Source organism: Triturus cristatus, chromosome 6, assembly GCF_964204655.1.
Source record: "Triturus cristatus chromosome 6, aTriCri1.1, whole genome shotgun sequence".
NCBI classification, from domain to species: domain Eukaryota; kingdom Metazoa; phylum Chordata; class Amphibia; order Caudata; family Salamandridae; genus Triturus; species Triturus cristatus.
This window is the reverse complement of record NC_140589.1, coordinates 1,311,779,687-1,311,795,968: the sequence shown is the minus strand read 5'-3', so window position 1 is coordinate 1,311,795,968 and position 16,282 is coordinate 1,311,779,687. Positions and strand designations below refer to the sequence as shown.

The window sequence follows — 16,282 nt, the reverse complement described above, 5'->3', positions numbered from 1 at the left end:
TTTAAATATAGACATTAGAATGCAACAAAACATGTATATTTAAGCCACTAGATGATTGTTTGCCAGTGATTATAAGCGAGGCATAAAGTTATTGGCGAAAGCTAGGATATTAGCAGCAATTACTTTTCTTATGCACACATAATGGGTGCTATGGTATTAGAAGACAAGGGGCATATTTACTAAGAAGTGACAGAGCGCAGTGTTAGCCTTGTTGGCTTAACGCCACACTCCGCCACTTCAGAAACGCAGGCTACACCATATGTACAACAACATGGGGTAGCCCAGTGTTTCTCCCTGCGCTGGAGCTAATCTTAGCAGCCTAGCGCCAATACAGGCATCCTTGCACCACAGTGCAAGGGTGTCTGCGTTGAGGGGAAGATTGTTTATGTGCAGGAAGGTCTCCCTTACTGCACATAAACAATCTTTAAATGATGTTTCGCTTAATGCTTCACACATAGAAGTTACAAAACGTCATTTTTTTCACCATAATGCAAGGGTGTCTGCTTTGAGGGGAAGATTGTTTATGTGCAGGAAGGTCCCCCTTCCTGCAAAACCAATCTTTGAATGACGTTTTATAACTTTTACGTGTGGTGCTTAATGCAGCACACATAGAAGTTGCAAAACATTTTAAAAAATGATTGATTATGTGCAAGAAGGGTCACTTTCCTCCACTTAAACAATCAATGGCAATTTGCTGTTTCTATGTGTGCTGCTCAACGCAGCACACATGGAAACAGCCAAAAACGAGGAGAAATAAAAAATGTCTCCTCGTTTCGCCTGTTTAAGACCAGGCTTTGTAGTGTAATGCCTGTACATGAAGAACAGCTCGTACCCTTATGGTTGCAGGTAAGTATAGTTTTATTCACTTTTAAATGTGCACTTACAGGGAGAGCGCCGGGAGACTTGTGCTCCATTTGCGGACTCCGCACTCTCTGCCGATATGCAAGCTGGCCGGCGCGATCTACGTCATCACGTCGGAACGTGAAGACTAGAGCGCGACGCTACATATCTCCCTTCTTTATAGACAAACATTTCACAATAAAGATAAAGTCTCACAATCTACTTACCGGTGGTCTCCTTCCCATCTCCCATCTCAAAGTCTCTGTACTTCAACGGTCTTACCACTGTTCTTCCGGTGCGGGTGCGTCTCACCGGGGTACTGGAAGTGCGTACAGGAACCACATGGGACTCTCTCGCTTCACTGCGTTCTGTTCTCAGGGGAACATCTCTACGAGGTGATCCACTGTTGTTTTCCGATAGTTCCAAAGTCCCGGGATCACTCCTCATCCTTCTTCCCCCCTCTCTCTCTCTCTAGTGTTTCCTGTGCTTCCTCCCTCCAGATTATCTTCCGTATCTTGAGCCATGGGATTCACTGTCTGTCCTCTTTCTCTTTCATTCCAATGCAGAATCTTGTTGCATTTAGACATCCTGTCCTGAGACCAGACTTTCCCGCGCTCAGTCGGGCTGCTCGGTTGTAGACTTCTTCCACTTGCATGGGTGCGCTGAATTTGCTGTCTCCTTTCCTTCTTAACTGGGCTAGTTTGACTCGAACCCACTTTCCTATCTCTAACTTCGTCTCTTTGACATTCCGTCTTCTGTTGAAGTGTTCCGTGTATATTCTTTGTGCTTTTTCTAGATTGTGGTGCACTACTGCTGGAGACCACTTGCTTGTGATAGTGCGCTCCTTCCAAGCTACATTGTCTTTCGTGAATGGGTCTCGTCCTCTTAGGATCTGGAAAGGGCTGTATCCTGTGCTGGTCGGGGTAATCCTGTATGCCCATAACATGTTCTTTAACTCCTTTTCCCAGTCCTTCCCGGCTCCTATCGCCGACTGTACTGAACCCATTATAACTCTGTTAAGCCTCTCGACTTCGCCGCTTCCTGCCGGATGGTATATGGATGTGTGTTTGATCTTTATACCATTCCTTCCCATGTACGCGTTCCACTTGTCCGACATGAACTGAGGCCCATTCTCACTTAGGAGGGAGCGTGGGATACCTTCTCTAAGGAAAACAGCTGTTAGAAACTTTATTTTTTGTCAGTGTCCATGTCTTCCTGTATGTCCACCTCTGGCCACTTGGAGTAACGGTCTACGAGTACTACCACATATTTCTGGATCCCTTGACCGTCCAATATCGGACCCAAAATGTCTATCGACGGGTCTTCCCAGGGGCTATCTGGATTTTCAAATTTCCCTAAGTGTGGTCGCAACAGGCTTTGGAACTTGTCCCCTCTTTGGCATTGGTCACACTCCCGTACATGCCTTTCTATCTGGTTATCCATCGCCGGCCACCAGTACATCTGTTTCGCTCTGAGTTTTGTCTTTACAATGCCCAAGTGACCTTCGTGAATGAGAACCAGTAAGTGTGGGATCAACTTGTTGGGAGGAACTACCTTTTCTCCTCTTCGCAGGAAGATCCCTCAATCACATACTGATAATTCTTCTCTTACTTCAAAGAATTTCCTGAGCGCTGCTTCCACGTGCCTCTTCTCTGGCCATCCTCTTAGTATGAATTGCTTGACCGTTCCTATGTCTGCGTCAGTCTCATATGCTTCCTTCCACTCCTGTTCGCCTATCACTTGTTCGTGATCTTCCATGAATGCCACCTTGGTATCCTCTTCCTCGGAACTGCGCGGCGCTTCCTCCATGGCTGATGCTCGACTTAGATAATCAGCTACTTTATTCTTCTGTCCCGGGATGTGTTCCACATCATACCTATAATCTAATAATTTCATTGTCATCTTCGCGATGCGAGGAGTAGCATTCGAATGTCCCGATGACGTGAGGACTTTGACCAGAGGTTTATGGTCTGTTCTTAGCCTGAATCTCGTGCCCCATAGGAACTGGCGGAACTTTTCCATGGCCCAGACTACTGCAAACATCTCCTTTTCTATCACACTGTACTTCTGTTCCGTGGGCGAGGGTGGTCAGTTCTCCTCCCGTTGTCTCCTGTATTAGAACCGCTCCTAGGCCCCTTTCACTCACGTCCGTCGTTAATACTGATCGGGCTTGTCGATCATAGCCACACAGAGGTACGGCTGAGCTTACGTCTGTTTTAATTCTTTGGAATTCTTCTTGTGTTTCCTTCGTCCACTCGAAGTTTGTCTTGTCCCGTAGGAGTTGTCGCAAGTGGTGTGTTTTGGTGGCGCAGTGCCGTACAAATTTGCTGTAGAATTCGGCCATGCCTAGGAATGACCTGACTTCTTCATTGGTCCTTGGGGGCGGTGCTTCACATATCGCTTTGACGTTGAATTGTTTCGGTGTGATACCTTGGTCGCTGATCACATGTCCTAAGTATGTAACCGACGTCATTCCAAACCAGCACTGGTCCCATTCTGCCGTAAGTCCATTGCATTCCAAGACTTGTAGGACTTTCGGCAACTTGGCATCATGATCTGCTTTGCTCATGCCCATTACTAGGATGTCGTCTTGAAAGTACTGTACCCCTTCTACATCTTTAAACAACTTATGCATGAGTTTCTGAAATACAGCTGCCACCGAGGCCAGTCCAAATGGCATCCTGCGAAACTGGTAGCACCCGAATGGGGTTATGAATTACGTCAACTTCCGGCATTTTTGGTGTAGGGCTATCTGATGGTAGGCTGAAGTGAGATCGATGATCGAGAACCATTTCACACCCTTAGTCCTTGCCAGCCTCTCGTCTATCCTTGGTAGTGGGAATTTTTCTACTATTATATTTTTGTTCAACTCCCTCAGGTCCACACACAAGCGTACCTTGCCGTTAGGCTTCATAGCTACCACCGACGGTGCCAACCACTCAGCACTTGTTATCGGTTCTATGATGCCGTTTTCTTCTAGTCTGCGTAATTCTTGTTGTACCTTTTCTCTTATTGCCAGTGGGATTTTCCTCACTTTGTGGCACACCGGCTTCGCGTCCGTCTTAAGTTCGATCTTGTGCGTGAATTTTGTCAATTTGCCTACCTTGCCTCCAAATACAGTGGGGAATTCTTCCTTCATTTTTTAGACGTCCGGTCGTTGGTCCTCGCTGGTCATCAGGACCTGTGTGACGCCACCGGGGTTCAACTGTATTCCTAGGTCTCCTTGGTCGATCCACCACAGGACCGAGGGCCCTTTCTCTGCCACGTATAGTTTACACCTTGCACTTCGTCCCTTGAATTCGAATTTCAGACTGCGGTATCCTACCATGGGAATCGGGTCTCCTGTAAATGTGACTCGGCGAATGTCCGGGGGTTCCAGGTGGTGACCCAGGTTGTCTTTGAAGTGTTCGTCCCACACCATCCGTTGTATTATGGTGTAGGGGGATCCCGAATCTGCTACCATCTGTATTGGTATCCCTCCTATCACTAGGTCACATTGGGGTTTCTTGGAGCGGTTGCAGTTGATCCCTAGTATGTGTTCATCTATGCACAATACGCTGTCTTCATCGTCTTCGCTTTCTTTTTCCTCTTCTGCCTCTTGTGTGACATACTTGACTTCCGCTCCTTTGTGCTTGCGGCAACACACTTTTTCATAATGCCCTCTTATCCCACAAACATGCATTTGGCCTTGAAGGCTGGACACCGCCTATCTTACGCTGGATGAGACGGACTGCTACACCTGTAGCACGTGTTCTTGCCTTCGTTGCCAGGTTTCTTTGCCGGTGCTGGTCGGGACGACCATTTGGTCTGTGTCTTCGTGTATCCTGTTCCTCCTTTGCCTCTTTCTGGAGGTTCTGCTTCCGTGACTTTGTTCACCATGGGCCTGAGGGCCGTTTCTTTTTTCGCTGCTTCCGCACATCTTTTCAATAGCTCCGCTTTCTTTACCATGGCTATAACTTCCTTCAGGGTCGCCTCTCCATTGACCCACAGTTTGTCTTGGATTGCCGAGTTAGTGGTGTGCATGACTATTTGATCTTTGATGAATTCATCATGTAATATCCCAAACTTACACGTGACTGCCAGTTTCTTCAATGCTGCTACGTATTCATCTATAGATTTTCCTACTGCTTGTTTCCGTTGTTGAAAGTTGTATCTGTCTGTAGACGTTCAAACCGCTGGCCTGTAATGTTTATTCAAATCCTCTATCACCGTGCTGGAACACGTCGTCCTCCGCTGCTTGCCTTGGAGTAGGAACTATGTTCTGGAATACTCTGATGCCTTCCGGACCTAGGTTATGAAGTAATATCCTCTTCCTTCTTTTGCTGGGAAATTCTTCACCATTCTCGTCCTCTAGGGCTTCTAGATAGTTCATAAAGTATTCCCTCCAATCCTCCCACTTCATCGAGGGATCCCCCGGTCTGGGTAGGAAGGGAATCGATGTTGTGAGCGAGGATGTTTGGGCGCACATTTCCGCTCTGCTACCTGGCGACTCTTCTTCTCCTCTCGGACTGCCTGGCGTGCTTTGTCTGTGCAGGCGTGGGGGGCTCTGTTGCGACACCAATCCGCCCCCTCTGCTGTGCTCTGCCTGCTCTGCCAGGGCCTCACGCGTTTCCTCTCCCTTCTATTATCGGGGCGCTTAGCCTCTGCGTATTGGCACTCTCACTGGACCTTTCTATCCTCCTCCTGCGTGGTCAGTCAGGCACCTGCCGTGTCTCCTCACTTCCAGCCTCTAGCTTGCTTCAGGGGTTGTATGCGGGCTATGTGCTGATCCTCCGTGCCCCGGGAGCCGGCCCCTATGCTATCTTGGGTAAGGAAGCAGCTGCCGGGCGCAGTGGGTGATCTACGCGTGGTTGACTGCTTCTGGCGGTAGGTATCCCCTCTGCCACGCTCTCCCCTTGGTGCGTACCTGTTGTTTTGGCGGTAGCTGCTCTCCGGATGTACTAGGCCACGTGTAGCTCCAGGTTCCTTTCGTTTTGCCCCTTAGACTCCTGCATGTTGGGTCCAGACCCTCGTTGCCATTTGTAGTGTAATGCCTGTACATGAAGAACAGCTTGTACCCTTATGGTTGCAGGTAAGTATAGTTTTATTCACTTTTAAAAGTGCACTTACAGGGAGAGCGCCGGGAGACTTGTGCTCCATTCGCGGGCTCCGCGCTCTCTGCCGATATGCAAGATTGCCGCCACGCTCTACGTCATCACGTCGGAACATGAAGACTAGAGCGCAACGCTACAGGCTTTCCCTGGTCTTAAATTTGCATTGCCTTCTATTTACGCCACCCTTGTGAATAGGGGGCAGCTTCAAAATCAATGGGTGTTGCGGTGAAACGCCCACCACAACACCCAATGCCTTTCCCTTTCACACAAAGTACATCGTGTAAGGCTTAAATCGCTGCCTTGTAAATAATGAAGCCTCTATCGCCACCACAACGTCACTAAAGGTGACATTGTGATAACATTGTGGTGGCGATAGGGGTTTGTAAATATGCCCCAAAGTATCTCTCATTCACAGAGAAAATAGCACAAGAGCAACAATATATTAGGTTGCGTAATACGGTACCAAAGCATATTATATAGAGCGGTTAGAAAACTAAGCGATATATACAAGCCAGTGAAAAGCAATAATATCATATTAAAGACAAGGAGTTCAAAAGTTCAAAAGCATCACAGGATCAATAAAAAATATAAAGTGAAACATGTTATCGTTAGCTAGTTGCAATGCTACCCATTTAGCCCTATGCAATGCATGCATTTATAGTTTCATAAATTGTAGGATACGCTGCAGTCCATGCTTTGGGGAAATAACCAGCGCCCTCAGTTCAAGGTTATTCTCAGAGGACTGACTTAAATAAACTAACTGCACAAGCGCCTGCGTCTGAAATAATCGTGCAGAGGGGGCGAGGGAGGAGGGAAGGGGCAGGCTTAACTGGCGCCTGTGTTGCAGAGGGGACTGATTTCGAGGAGACACTGGCCGTCGGCGACGGAAGAATAACATGAGATAAATGCAAGGTGAATTTGAGATCATGTAAACATTCTCGCCGCAGCTTCCTCGGCGGCAGGGCTCTATTAACAAACGCAAACGCTTTATTTTTAATACAAGCCGAGAAGCCAACCAACCAGCGCAGACCTCTGAATGACAAACTAGCAATCTGAAGGCTAGGCTACAGGCACAGACAGAGACAATAACCCGCGTGGCAGCTTTGCAAAACTAATTTTGTCAACACTAAATGCAGGTCGACCTTGTTTTGGATTGTGCATTTTTTTGTATGACTGGCTAATTCGTTCTTATTTTTGGTACTGTCATAAATAACAGAAGTACAGAGCTCTGAAGATTCCAGGTTCCGTGCGTCAGTAGTTTATCCGGTCCCGGTTTTTGCTTTGCTTGCCGGGACTTGTAGTCTGATGCATTCCTTGCTACAATTCAGGAACGTCCTAGAGTTCAAAACAAGTACCTGGTATGCTCTACTCACACAGGGACTTGGGCAACTGGACTTTTGGAAGTAACTCTGTGTCTGTAACACCTTTATGTGATTCTGTTTTTTAATTCAGCCGCACTTTTCTTGAAGAGGCTTTTATACTGAACCTGACAGTGGAAAGATTAAGTCTACCAGTACCACTGTGCAGTGTGGATAGTACTGTTGACCCAAAAGCCCGGCTTTGATTGACACGCATGACATGCTGTACAGCCACGATTGATGCTCGCCGTGTTGAAGCCATAGTACCTATTTGCATTCATTTATGTTCAGAAACTAATATTGTTGGTTATTATAAGGACGAAAATCCGCAACATCCTTTGCAACATTGTAGTCTGTGGCATGGTTCCTTTGTCCCTATGTGCCCCAGTCTTTTCCATCTGGCAACAGTTTGTCGGGCTCCTGATTTCGTGGGACCTCTCAAACTGTTTCTCCATATGTACGCCATTTTGCTGTACCTGCTGGGCAAGACCTTCAGGTGGCCTCCCCACACTGTAGTTTCACTGGGGTAGTGCCCCAGGGCACCCCTAGGCATATTGAGAGGTCCTGTGCAGAAGCTGCATCCAGGAGAGCTGGCATCCAACTTAAATTAATTCCAATAGCTCCAAGTAAGCAGGGATCCTTTTATATATATTTAAGAATTACTGATGTTTAAGGAACCATACACTTTTTAGGTCGAGCCTTGGCAGCGCATTCGCTGCTCTGTGAGCCATGCTGTTTTGGAGTATCGAATTGAAGCCCCGCCCACTCTCCGCCCATATTTGTCATTTGCTTGTGTCAGTGTCCTTCGTAAATGTTCCCTTCTGATTTGTTAATAGGCTTGCTAGTCCCTCCTTAGTGCTGCCTTGTTGTCATTCGTAAACTCCCATGAGGCCTGGCCCTTTTACTTTGATTGTTACACAGTACATCTATTTTCTTTAAGTAGTTTCTCCTACTGCATGCCCGACATGCTTTCCTGCTACATTCAGCGTGCCATGCGTGCTTTCACTTTCTAAGCAGCCCAGGACAATGGCGACTGCGTCTTTGCATAGGTCTCGCATTTACAAGAGTTTGAGCTCTTGGCATTGTACATGACAATGCTTTTTATTTATGTGTTAAATTATCAAACAATGCCAATAGTTTAAACTCTCGCAACTGTGAGACCTTGTGCATTGCAAATGCTTCTTTTTCAAATGTGATCTGTTATCAATATGATGCATGCACATGGTACATTCTCCTCGAACACCACAGCTGTGCCTGTTAGGGCTATGCAAATCTTTTAGTGAAATATAATGTTGTAAGAATGAAGGTGCAAGATGGAGGATATCTACTGTCCCAAAAGGACAACCTCAGCCTCAAATCCTTTATCCTTTACCAGCTCTTCATTTCCAGGGCTGTCTGAAGGTCTCGAGTGAGAGCAGCCCTCTTGAAGATGGACCTTGTCATCTGCACATACGCAATGACTATTGCAATCCATTCTGCTGGAGGACCTTCCCAGATTCTTCTGTGAGGAGGAAACTGTATCCTAGGCTGGATAATTTGAATCTGGAGGATGCACTGTGTCTGGCAGTGGGAGATGGCTGCACTTCCGAATTATTGAACACATGTGTATTTGGATCTTCGTGGCCCATGCGGTTGTTGGAGCTTCCAGAATATGGCGCTAAGTGCTGAACAATTGCTCCTTGTCTGAGGCAAGCATGAAGGACTCGGCTGAAGTTCTTGTCTGCGTGGAGGTCGCTAGCCAATTCAAAAAGTACAGAGATACAGATCCAGCACTTTGCTGCCGTCTATACCTGTCACTGGTAACTGAAGGGGGATACCTAAATAATCTACTTCTACAAGCAGGTGGGAGAAAAAGGTGACCTCCTAGACTCATTATTGAACTCTAGGTCACAGTCATCGTAGCTGGAACGATCAACCATTACCCCTCAGACAAACTTGTGTAGCTGCTCTCGACTGATGAACCCTAGCCGGAGTGTGCACACAACATGCACGTTTTTGCCTGCATTAATCCACAGCAGGAGAGACAATTTACCCAGTGCATGACACCCTCCCGGGTCGACACCCCTCCTTAAATATTCAAATCCAGGCGCCCTCATCGGCTAGGCTCCTTTTCCCCCAGCAGTTGCCATCATGCTCTATATAGTTAACTGTTCCATAGCACAAGGTAGACCATTGGTTTTTGGGTACCTGAGGTTACGGTATGTCTGTTAGGGAGTTGTATTGTGTCTCAGATGCTATAGAGGCCTCCAGTTGGCAAAGCAAAGAATATTATGAGCAGAAGACTGTATTGATGCCTCTCTGTGTGTTTTGGTGTATGCCCTTGGGCCGCAAATGGAAAAGAGTGGCTTTATTTACGTTGCACCGATATCCTTCTTGGAAGAAATGAAAGCTTAAAATTTCACTTGCTGTTATTTGGCCGCTCTACTCCAGTGGGAGACCATCTGGCTTATGGACATTATACAGACAAGATGGGGATCCCACAGGCAGGAATTCGCGAGGGTTGTCTGACACTCCTGCTCCTCCCAGCTTCCAAACAAGGGACCCATGCCCACTCCTCCTCTGCATGGCCCGCAAGTGCCTTCAAAGACGCTTCCCAAGAGCCAAAACCATAAGACCCTATTCCAATAGTGCTGCTCCGGGGTTTGCCCTTACGTCAGGACAGGATGAATAACCACTGTGAAGGCTATGGGAGGAAGCCGGTATCGAACACTCAGCGACTTGTTCGCGGAGGGACCATTACCGTCCTTTCAAGAGCTCCACGGCCTACATGAGGGAGCATTCCTGACCTATGGGGCTTTCCAGGCGGCGCTCAACAACACTGGGGAGTCCATGGATCGGAACAGACACAACACCCACCACTCCACACTCTGTACTCAATAGGCCATGGTAGATGCTTAGTGACGTGGATATACTTAGCTTTTGTGTGTGACCCCCCTTGAGGTGCTTGCCCACCCGAAGTGAGGATGGAAGGACTCCCTGGTGCAACTATTCCATGGCTCAAAGTGCCTTAAGGTGTTAGAATACCCCAGCAAAGTGATGATCCACTTTACTGACTTTGCACTATTTCTGGCCAAAAGAACAATAGCAATGCTGTGGAAATTGGTCACTCCTTCCTTGATCTTGCACTGGCTCAAAAAAGTGACCAAATGGGTGCAAGCAAAAAGAACCACACTCCCCAGAGAGGAACCCCATGGCCTGCAAATATTCCCCACTGCAAATCACCAGGACTTGATCCTCTGTGATTTCACGCCTCAGACCATAGACAACACTCAGTCCTCCTAGACACTCCTGCAGAAGTATTGGTAGGGTCTGGTGGAAAAGATCAACCCCTAGTTGCTAGTTCATACGAACTTACACTGTGTATAGGTATACAGTGAGGGGTGCAAACGTGCTGTGTAACTTACAGACTTCTACACCACCTCGCAGCTGGATGCATATCGATAAAAGTAGGATGCTCGGTGACCTAACTTGCTATAGAGTTGTCTAAGGAGAGTCTAATTAGGCCTGTTAGAGTTGTGGCATGACTTCATTCAAAAGGAAGGGATCTTGTTGCACATGTGCCCACAAGCATAAGAGAAACTCAATGGTCCTCAAACACCTGTTGTCAAGTGAAGTGTGCTGTCTCAAGAGTTCTCTCCTGGGATTCACCATAAGAAAATACAGTAGACGATCTGAGTGATCTGTGTTGCAGTGGTAGGCTTCTCATAACAAGAGCAGCAGCTCCCAGGTCCTTACCCACATGCAGTAATCTAAGGAACACCAGTTCCTCCTCAAAAGGCCTGTGCTATCTCAGTGCTATATGTGGGACTGACCGCAGTCCAGCCAATTCCCAAAGGCATGTGAAGCAAATGTCCTAGCAGTGGCAGTGTACAACATTGAGGCTCCCTCCTCAGAGCATGGACGCTTCCCAGTTTATCTAGCCTTTCTGTAACTGTCTCCAGAAACAACTCTGGTGTTCTCACTGGTCCACTTGGTGCACTAGCCAGTGAGGTGCATGCAACAGGTTCATTTTCAATGTGCATGATCATCACTTCCTGAGGCCTAGCTGTCTAAAGAAACATCATAAAGCCTGGGACACCAAGGAAGTGACCTAAAAAATGCTTCATATCTCTGCCCATCATCCAGCATGCTGAACTACATGGCCTTTCTCTAGCAACTATGGGCAGATTTCCTGATTCCTCACAGTCTTGCCAAGAGAAGGTATATCTGAAAATCAGTCCCTTTGTGATGCTGCAGCTCCAACTCGTCCATCATGCCCAAAGATAGGGGTTCAACTTTTACTGTAGAGATTGTCAAACTATGGCTATTTAAGGGATATTTTAGAAGAACATCCCTAGATACCACCCACATGCCTCAAATTCACTGATCACACTCCTGTTTAGTCTGTGAGACACTTCTTTCCTTGGCTCAGTAGTAAAGATACCACAAACCTTTAGGTATTTCCTCTCATGGTGGTCAACAGGGCCTTAGGGGTCCCATTCCAATAAGAGTTTAAAGTAGGTGGCCACATTGTTTGGGGCTGAGAACAATATGGCTAATGCTATGTTGTGTCAAGTTCAGTTTGTTTCCCGTTATAACAGCAGTGTGTGTTTTTTTCTCTCCTAGGGTGGTGCTATGTGTAAGCTTGCAAGAAAGAATTCAAGACTCCATTGCACTTATGTTTCGCTGCTTGATACAGAAAAAGTGGTATTTGACTTTATTGAAGCGACTCCCAAAACATTGTTGCACTAACTCCTAAACAAATCCTTCAGTACAGAATTGGATGTTTAATCATAAAACTTCAGTGTTTACGACAAACATATGTTGAAAGGTGTCACCCGGACCGTCTTAATTTGCTGATTATTGAGAAAATTCAAGGAACTGGAACACACCCCTTTTATATCCCACTTGTTGTTAGCACTGTGTTGACCTGGTGGTTGTCCTTCTGCCCTCTTCTCTTTGAGAATGCAGCAGCTCCTGTTCCGCTTTGGAGTCATCCTGACAGTGGATTGCACCGACATTGAGCTGTTCATGCTTGGCTCCCGGCAGGAGATGGGGCACTGGGACCCTCAAGGGGCTGTGCCCATGAAGCCCACTCAGGTGCCTCTCTCCACCCAAGAGCCCTCTCTTTGGATCTGCGAGGTCCTTCTGGATGAGCCCTTCAAGGACACCTTCTGGTTCAAGTTCTTGAAGCGGATTGCCGGCCAATTCATCTGGGAAGGTACTGGAACTGAACAGAATTGGTCTCTCTAACGAAGCAAAACAGTTATTTGTTGTGGGTGTTAATCATGATTAGGAACACTTACTTAATATGTACAACATGCAATCCTGACTACGGGCCTGATTTAGATCTGAACGGGCAGGTCACTCCGTCACAACGGTGATATAAATAGGATAGAATGGGAATTATATTTCGGAGGACAGGATATCTGTCACTGTTGTGATGGTGTAACCCATATGCCAAAATCTAAATGAGGCCCTAAGCTACAACATACAACATATACATATCACATGTGCTAAATATTTCCTTGATATGGTTTTATAACCTCAAATGTTAACTTTGCTTAAGAGTAAAAGCACTGCTAGTTAACGGTTGAAAAATCGATGACGAAGAAATAAAGCAGTTTATTTAAGAACTCCCAACATGCTAGAGGAGAAGAAGAGGGTTATCTCACAAAATGAAATGGTTATCATTTTAGACAGTCATTTCTTTAATAAATGTGTTCCCAGCACAATATTTACTTTAGATCCCAATATAGAACTCCAATCCTTTCAGGTTGTTTCAGTTCAGTAAGTTCTGTATAACTTTCTTAGGTTTGGCTATGCTTTATGATTAGAATAATTGACATTTTTTCATATGTTTCTGTTTATTTACCCCACTGAGATTCTGACTTTTTGTTTGTTTTTTAAGAGACACGAGGAGCTGTATTCTTTCATGTTTAAATATTTTATTGCTCCTCTGGCTCCAGGACTGTCCCACCTTTCTCCTTCCTTTTTTCCTTCTTGCACCACTTTTTCTTGCAGCATTCTCCCATGTCTTTACCACAACCACAGAGATGAGGTAGTGGAAGACAAGGTGCATATAGTTTCTAAAAAGACAATATAACAAATGCCATACATTACAGGTGATCTATAACAAGCTATTTACATTTACTGAAAAGTAAAGATTCTATAAATCTCATTAGTGTAGGAAGGTTCAGGCTCCAATGAGTGTTGCGCAGGTTAATTTTGAGGCTCACAGCTATGCCATCACTGATATTGTAACTGATATTGTAACCTTGTTTATGTTAGAGCAGAGTATGAGTATGAAAATAAGGTTGAATAATTTTCCATTGCAGCCTTTCAGTTGTGGGAACTGAGGACAGTAATTCGATTAAAAGCATGTTCTACCTTCTGCCATCGGAAAATTAAATAGGTGTTGATTAAGATATATAAAGAAGTGGTCTGGAAAGATGTGGGCCATGTTTAAATGACTGTGAATTAAAATATATCCAAAAGAAAATCGGAAGCAATTACAGGATTGGCGAGAGATTACGATTATCATGAAACCCTGTGATCAGGATGGTCACACCTTTATTGTTAATGTTCAAATGTTCATAGTAGGAGAAAAACTACAACTAAGTTAAACTTCTTGCTATGTAAAATAGTGACATAAACCTACTAGATAGACCAACTGGTTAAGTGAAAGTCTTTTGAGCTATGAAGATCTATGTTGTTTGAAAAATTAGTGTCTAGTAGATCCTACACTATACTCCTGAACCTAAATGCACAAATTAATGCATAGCTGTCGGAGCAGCACCATAGTTTTCAGTGTAGTGTGTCTGTTGATGACCAATGATCTAGATGAATAGAGTTTTGTCTCCATTTAGAAATCTGTTTCCTTTCTAAATAAGCGACAATAGAGATGTGTTACACAGGTTGGAAGGAGTACTCAAGCAATCAAACTGCATACCTGTTACTTAAGACATGACCTTTTTAATAAATTAATATAAAACCATGGATGAACTGCAAGCATTAATATATTTCTTGCATTATCACTTCATGGGTTTTTGTCAACAAAGAGAGATGCTTTTAGAAAAAAATGAATTTATTTTGCATCATAACCACTTTATCTTTAATCGTGATTTCTATTTACAGGTCCAAGGCATGAGGCACAGCTAAGGGCTTATGCATTGCCCCAGCACACATACATTTACTAATGGGGTACTGGGAGAGGTGGGTGGCTTAGGGATTCTAATATGAGCACTGGTATAGTCTGATGGCTGGATGGATATGATAAAAAGGCAACTTTGTTTCGAATATGAGACTCAGATGTAGGTGAACTCGAACCTTCCATTACACAAATAGGGATGTCACACATAAGTTCTTGACAGATATCCCTGTACTATTCTCAACACAAAATCTAGGAGAACCTAGGTTTTATAAACATTACTCTCACTCACACAATTGTGTGGTATGCTTCATCATCGAGTTCTCGCTAATCATAGCCGGACGGGCACTACCCCACTGTTGGAGGGAACTGAATCTAAATGAAAGGTCACTTTAGTAAGCATTGTGAACCAAATCAAGATAAGGTTGCAAGCCAGAACTAATTAGCAAGAAAATATGAGAACTTAGGGGTTCATTACGATGGCGGGCGGACTTGATCCGCCCGCCCCAGTAGCGTTGATTGGGTCCGACTGCCATGCGTGCGGCGGTCCCGCATATACAATTACGATGGGACCGCCACCGCTGCGGTTGGATTCCGTACCTTTAACATTGCGGCGGTGGCTGCTGACAGCAGCACCGTCGCGATGCCAAAAAGAGCATGTTGTGCATTTTACAGCACTACGTGGCAGGCACTACACTGTGCCTGCCACTTAGTGCAGTGAAAACCCCCCAGTGCACCCACACCTCCCCCCAACACAAGGGGGGCCCGCAGCGAGCCCCTGAAGACATTCTCCGCCAGCCTTTCAATGGCTATTCAACCTCCACGGAAAGGCTGGCTTCCGCGGCATCATAATTGCCCCGGCAGAGCCTGCTAGGCTCTGCCGCCATGTGAGCATGCTGACCGCTCTGCCAGGCAATCATGACGATTACTACCGGTGGAAAAGTGGCGGACGGACTTCCCGTCCGCCGCGATACCCACTGGCATCATAATGTGGTGGGGGTATATCTCATGACGATGGTGGAACGATCACCACCGCCGTCACGGCGGTGGCTATTTTTCCGCCAACATAATGAGACCCTTACTGTGCGCTTGGTAATTTTAGTGGCTTTCCTTGATGTAGCTTTATGCTCCTGAAATATATTCTTAACCCAAATTGGGCAGCCTTCGTCATAATAGGGAGCCTCAGGTAGTGTAAAATTTGATGCTGCCCCTGAGTGCCCACAGTAAAGCCACCCCAGGTTAGCCTCCCATGTGTCTTCATCATACACACCCCCAAATATTTCAGCTGGCTTGGTGCCCACTGAATATATCGGTCCAAGGTGGCAGGAGGCGCGCCCTATCAGGAACAGGGGATAAACATACATCTTCTCAGAGTTAGTTATAAGGCCTATGGTGGCAACCAGGTCCTCTAGTATGGACATACACCACGGTAGGCCCAGGTCATGGCATCGCAAATAAACCAGCATGTTGTCCGCATATAGGGACACCACATGTACGTCAGCTTGCCCTGGTATCCCCCAGGGAATCCCCTCTGTTCTCATTACGCTGGCAAAGGGTTCCACCGCCAGGGTAAATAGCAACCACTTAGATGTGGGGTTCCTCAGGGCTCCTCCCTGAGCCCCACACTTTTTAATGTCTATATGCGACCTCTAGCGGAGATAGTCCAGCCCTTTGGCGTGCGTATTGTCACCTACGCGGACGACACCCAGTTGGTGGTCTCTCTGGACCACACTGAGGAGCCGTCCAACACCCTGGGCCTCTGTCTAGAGGCCGTTGCTAAGTGGATGCAATCGTCCTGTCTTAAACTTAACGGGGAGAAGACAGAGATTATGCTATTGGGTAACCCTTCTCCGACCATTTTG

At 46.1% G+C, this 16,282-nt stretch overlaps 1 protein-coding gene across 2 annotated transcripts in view; it reads left to right on the top strand.

Annotated features, from left to right (window-relative positions):
• The window catches only part of EPM2A (EPM2A glucan phosphatase, laforin), an 893,901-nt gene that overhangs the window by 235,870 nt on the left and 641,749 nt on the right, over nt 1-16,282 (top strand). The window contains exons 1-2 of one of the 2 annotated variants that reach the window (XM_085612281.1): nt 6,736-6,845; nt 11,897-12,491. In XM_085612281.1, the coding sequence (XP_085468407.1) occupies nt 12,236-12,491 (256 nt within the window). In that variant the 5' untranslated portion in view covers nt 6,736-6,845; nt 11,897-12,235. Of the gene's footprint in view, nt 1-6,735; nt 6,846-11,896; nt 12,492-16,282 lie in introns of those variants that run through there. The other variant, XM_085612282.1, reaches the window with a different exon arrangement.